This window comes from Lactuca serriola, chromosome 8, assembly GCF_051521515.1.
Source record: "Lactuca serriola cultivar US96UC23 chromosome 8, Lser_US96UC23_V15, whole genome shotgun sequence".
Taxonomy (NCBI): Eukaryota; Viridiplantae; Streptophyta; class Magnoliopsida; order Asterales; family Asteraceae; genus Lactuca; species Lactuca serriola.
This window is the reverse complement of record NC_136415.1, coordinates 112,830,746-112,836,900: the sequence shown is the minus strand read 5'-3', so window position 1 is coordinate 112,836,900 and position 6,155 is coordinate 112,830,746. Positions and strand designations below refer to the sequence as shown.

Below are 6,155 nucleotides of genomic sequence, written 5' to 3'. Positions count from 1 at the left end.
GGATATAAATTGTACCGATATTAAAGCCTTACACATGACATCCCTACTTCTAAACCATGCATCGTCACTTCCGTTCAAAACTATATTCCACTTACAAATCTAATCAACAAAACAATATTGTTATCTTACCTTTGGGTAATTCATATGTTTATGCTACCCACACATAACTACCCCTAAAAACTTGCTTATTGTTCATCCCTTTGCGTCTTACTTAGTTATCACATCTATTTTTGAGACTTCGTTGTTTCAACCTTGCAATTAATAAAATCACCATATCGTAACATGTTTTCAATGAACCGATCTTCCCATTTAAATATATGATGCATACCACTCCTCCTAATTACACACCTATGCATAATCAATTTAAACCATATCATATCTCTCAGTCTCTCCATGACCCCGACTCATCCACCCTTGTAGATGTTATTACAATAACACCTCTCGTAGGACCATATGAAATGATCATTTAATTCATTATCCAATATGGTTGTTGTAACATCCCAAAAATATCAATAGAATTTTCATTTTTAAACCATTAAATCCATACAACCATTTGTTCAAAAACCAATCAGAATAATTGTATTTCCCAAACATCAGAGTAAAACAATAATAATTAGTACAGAAAAGCCATCAGAGGATGTTGTACAATAAAGTCAGACCCTTCCCTTTGGAACTGGAGGTGCCTGGAAAATTTTTAAACCACAAAACTGTAGGCACAAAGTTTAGTGAGTTCCCCAAAATACCACATACCGTACATGCTTTGCCATGGGCTACCCCCATGGTCTTACAATATAGTGTCATCGGCTACCTCGTGGTCTTTCCTTGTATTGCCATTGGCTACCTATAACATCTCAATGATGAGATGCTTCTAATTTTAACCCTATAATTTAATTATGTTGCATTCTGGTCCCTAAGTTCAAGAAAGAGTGCAAAAAGGGCCCTAGTGGCATTTTCATAAAATTGGTCTTGGGGAAGTACGCCATGCGTACGCATGTACGCTGAGCGTACTAGGGCACGCCCTAGGATGCTAGGCGTACATCTCGTACACTGTGTGTACTTTCCAGATATGGAAACCCGAATCTTATGGGGTGTAACTTATATTTAAACCTCATTATAACCTCCTTTCCCCCCACTTCATCAGCCCCCATCCTCTTTGAACATTTTGTAACCCTAATCCACCTTGTGAATCCATTCCAAGCTTAGGAGTGTGTGTGTGTGTGTGTGTGCTTTTTGTGCCTTGAAGAAGTGGGAAGGAAGTAGAGCTCATATTGGAGGAGTAAAGTACTTCGGATCTGGTATTTCTACCTCATTTACAACCTTTTAAAGGTATAAAGCTTGCAACTTTACCCCTCCATGATATAGATCTAGAAATAGGTGTTTTAGTGATGCTTTTGGTCCCAAAATGTTAGATCTTAAGCTTGGCATGTTCTTGATTCATTAAGTTGTATTTCAGACCTTAGTAGAGGTCTTAAGTCATAAAAATGGAGTCCTAATGGTTGGTTTTGCCCCATGCATGTTATGGATAGTCTTAATGCATTAATATGTTGGGTTTTTATGGATTAAGCACTTATTGAGCATGCAAGGTCATAAAGTGGGAAACTTTATGACGCCTAATGACATTTTGACCTTGGATCTGCATTTGGACGTATTAAGTCGTTATATTAAGCACTTTATGGGAAGAAAATAAATTCTGGAATTACGCCCCGTGTGCCTGGGAGTACACCCAACGTACAAAGTCAACAACCTCAATGTTGGTATTCGGAGGAGTGTGCCTCGTGTACCTCCAAAGTACGCCCCGCGTACGCTTTCTGGGTTGACTCGGTTGACGTATGGATCTTTGACCAGTTTGACCTTGGACTTTGACTTCTATTGACTCCATTGACTTTTGACCAAGTTTGACTTTAGGTCAAACTTGAGGGTTGGATTGGCAGTTAAGATTTTATATGGTATTCGATGTTAGTGGATCCTCGAGAGTGAGCAGTGTAGTAGGGAACGAATCTTGGTATTCTCGAGTTTCTTCATTTCAGGTGAGTTTTGCCTCGTTGCTTTGTAGGTCGAAAGCACCAATGTCGGCCCACTAGTTTCGGTTGTCTGTTAGTAGAGGAATGTCATAGGGACTGTGTATAGTTGCGTAGGATAGACTGGAGACTCTTAATCTAGGCTCTCTTGCCTGTTCCTTGTTTGGTTGTGGTTCTAGGGTAGGATCATCTGTCCGGATGGCTATCTCACCTCTGGTTATATACAATCAGGCATTTCTTAGATTGTTGTTGCTTAGTATGACGCGATGTTGTGGTGATCTGTTAGATCTGTATTCTGGTGTTGAGTATGCTGATATGTTGTAATGATCTGTTAGATCTGTATTCTGGTGTCGAGTATGTTGTTATGTTGTAGTGATCTGTTATATCTATATTCTGGTGTCGAGTATGCTATTATACTTTAGTGAATTTGAACAAAGGGACATCTTGTTGTCTAAGCTTATTCAAGAAGGTTGTTAGTAAAGGTCATACAACGTTCTTTTGGAAATATTATTGGTTGGGTGACTCGACTCTAAAGGAGGTTTATCCTAACCTCTATGCGATTGATAGGAATAAGGATTGTTTAGTGGAGGAGAATATTGTTACTAAGGATGGAAAAGTCTCTCTTTATTTTTGGGATTGGTCTAGACATCTTAGAAGGGAGCGTGAGTCTAGACAATTCTCCGATTTGACAAACTTGTTGGATGATTTTCAATTGTATGAAGGGTATGACAAGTGGTTGGAAGGGTGATGGATGCAATAGTTTTTCTGTTAAATCTCCTCATGATATAATGTCTAACAACATTGGTGAAGATTACTTGAAGCCGCTTAAATGGGTGAAATTTGTGCCTTTAAAGGTCAATTATTTTGTTTGGCAATTGTTTAAAAACAAAATTCCCACTTCATTGAATATGATCAAGCGTGGAGTTCAGATTTCCTCCTTCGTATGTCCCTTCTATCATTTTAATAATGAATGCACGGATCATGTCTTATTCTCAAGTTCTTCTTTTGCTTCAGTCTTATGGAGATGGATGATTGACCGGTCTTCTTGCTTACAGGTGCAACCCTTTTCTTGTGATGAGTTATTAGATTTACTCACACAAATGTTGGAAGTAAAAGATTGCAAAATTTGAGGTTGTCAATTGTCTATACTACCCTACAAGGCCGACCGCAAGATTTCGGAGGCCCTGTGCAACTTAACCAAAAATATGCTCTAAAATTTGAAATATATAAAAATTTAAGCAAAACAATTATACTGTTTCATATTCTATTACAAAAATACATAAATTACAATTTGATTCAAAAAAATACATACTTTTTTCTTCTACTTGAAAAACCATCCTTCTAATATTACTCAACTTTTCGATAATATCATTCTAATATTTAAGCTAGTTTTAACATTTATGCAGTCTACAAATCTGTAACAAAAAATCAGAAATGAATCATAAAGAAAAAATGGGCAATTAGAATGCTATATTACACAATTTGTAGAGTGAAAGTCTCATTTGCTTCTAATAAAAAAATAGAAATCAGAAATTTGTCTTCTGATTTTAAACACTTCAAACAACTCAACATCAAAAACTTCGAACCCTTGAAATTGGACTGATAGATATTGTTTTTGAATTGAAGAAAACAGGAGCATAAATTCAGTAAAAAAAATATGGATTAATAGATTGTGCTTCTGGAAGTCTAATTTCCTTTAGTTTCAAATTCTGATTTCTTCTTTTGAAACAAATATGAACTTAAGAAAAAAGAACAATAAATTCAAGAAAACAAAAAAAAAACATAATTTATTACAATACAAAATATGTATTAGATAGATAAAAAAAAGTGTATAGTACCATCTGCTTTTTGTCCATAAGAGGCTGAGACTTGAATTCTAATTTTCAGCACCTTCCTATCGATGATTGAAGGTTTTTTTTCCTTATCATTTGGAAGATTTATGAAATAAAGAAGTAAGAACTCAATGGGTCTGAAATGTTTTAGATGTTCGAAGATTGAAGGTTTTTATTTAAATGATTTTTCTTATTTCAAGCAAAGAATGAAAGAAGGAAACCGTTGTTGGGTAATCTTGAGATAATGGGCTGATTTGAATAATGGGTTTGGGTCAAAAAGATTAGTCTTTTATTTGTTTTGTTTAGTATTTGAATAAAGGAAATTTGACCAGGTTCAAGGCAAAAAAAAACGTGGTATACTTGGTCTTATAGTGTCTTATTCTAGTGGCTAGGTTTTAGTTTGGTTTTCTATGTTTCCGTTGTGTATTTGTAGGCTATTTATAGCCCCTTTTTATTTTGGATTGAGGTGTGCAGCCTTTTGAATAGAAAGCAGTTTCCTGTTTCCTCTTCTTATTTTTCGTGTGCAGCAACAAGAAAGAATACTTCCTTGTTTTCCTTTTATTTGTTCAGGGGCTGTAGGGGCTGTTACAACATTTGGTATCAGAGCCTTAAGGCTCGTGGGATCTGTGGAAAGGGTTCTATGTGAACCATAGAGATCAGAGAAAGTAGAAGCTCTGTGTGAGCCGAACAAACTCTGTGTGAACTGAGTTAAAAATCAGAAATATGTGTGATTAAAACTGCATCTGTGTGATGTGTGATTGTGTTTTTTTTAATATTAATCTGTGTGAGAGAAAGGCTTTGTGCTGAACAAGTGTTGTGTGCTGAATTCATGGTCTGGGTGAAGAAGACAGAACCTGTGTGGTGAAGCTATCTATGTGAAGAAGCTAGTCAAAGTGAGGAAGAAGATCAGAAAACAAGGTTTGGTGCACCTGCAAGTGTGTGTTGGTGGTTTGAAGAAAGGAAGAAGATCCTAAATAATTCAGATCTGTGTGATCCGTGTGTGTGTGTGTGTGTGATCTGTGTGGTTGGTTGTGTACAAAAAGAAAGGACAAGTCAAGGAAGATGCCAGCAACAAACCCGGGAGGATCAAGTCAGGTTGTACCCGTGACCACTCAAAGCATCCCACTGCAATGCCCCAAGTTAACAACTACAAATTATACAAGTTGGTCAATTATGGTGGAGTCGATTTTACAAGCATACGGCTTGTGGGAAGCGGTTAATCCGGAAACTGAAAAAGCGATTGAGGCAAAGAAAAATTTGATGGCAAGAGCATTTGTGTTTCAAACTCTACCTGAAGATATATTGCTTCAAGTGGCTAAGCATAAGGATGCAAAAGATGTGTGGGAAGCGCTTCGTGTGCGGTATTTGGGAGCCGAAAGAGTTCAAAAAGCAAGACTTCAAACACTTAGAACCGAGCTAGAGATGTTGAAGATGAAAGAGGGTGACACGATTGATGAGTTTTCGGGGAAACTTAGTGAGATTGCATCCAAATTCAAGAGTCTTGGGTCTAGCCTGGAGGATGAGATAGTGGTAAGAAAACTTCTAAATTCAGTTCCTAAGAAATTTTTGCAGATTGTAGCATCTATCGAGCAATATTCAGAGATAGAGGACATGTCACTTGAGGAAGCTGTGGGAAGGTTGAAGGCATATGAAGAGAGAATCAAGGTTCTTGATGAAGATGATAATGATCAAAATCAAAACAAACTCTTGCTGTCAAAAGAGGAATGGGAAGAGAGAACCAAGCATGGTAACTTTAGTCAAGATCAATCTGGACAAGGAAGAGGTCGGGGTCAAGGAAGAGGTCGTGGTAGAGGTCGAGATGGCAAATTCAAAAACTATGAAGATCGAAGGGAGCAAGGTATATATCGAGATAAAAGACATATTAAATGTTATAACTGTCAAGAATATGGACACTACGCAGCTGAATGTCCTAAGAAAGAAATAAAAGAAGAAGAAGCTAATTTGATTCATGATGATGATGAGCCAGCACTCCTTTGAGGAATCAGATTATTGTCAAGATTAAAGGGGTGAGTGTTGGGTAATCTTGAGATAATGGGCTGATTTGAATAATGGGTTTGGGTCAAAAAGATTAGTCTTTTATTTGTTTTGTTTAGTATTTGAATAAAGGAAATTTGACCAGGTTCAAGGCAAAAAAAACGTGGTATACTTGGTCTTATAGTGTCCTATTCTAGTGGCTAGGTTTTAGTTTGGTTTTCTATGTTTCCGTTGTGTATTTGTAGGCTATTTATAGCCCCTTTTTATTTTGGATTGAGGTGTGCAGCCTTTTGAATAGAAAGCAGTTTCC

The 6,155-nt window shown here is 36.9% G+C and overlaps 1 protein-coding gene across 1 annotated transcript; it reads left to right on the top strand.

Moving 5' to 3' along the window:
- The first annotated feature begins 5,023 nt into the window (after positions 1-5,023).
- LOC145067298 (uncharacterized) lies at positions 5,024-5,848 on the top strand. The gene has a single exon (XM_079014470.1). It carries the CDS (start codon positions 5,024-5,026, stop codon positions 5,846-5,848), a length of 825 nt encoding a protein of 274 aa, XP_078870596.1.
- The last annotated feature ends 307 nt before the right edge of the window (positions 5,849-6,155 follow it).

Excerpts from the sequence above, each read along its gene's own strand:
- LOC145067298 (XM_079014470.1), top strand. The coding sequence starts at position 5,024 with ATGGTGGAGTCGATTTTACAAGCATACGGCTTGTGGGAAGCGGTTAAT.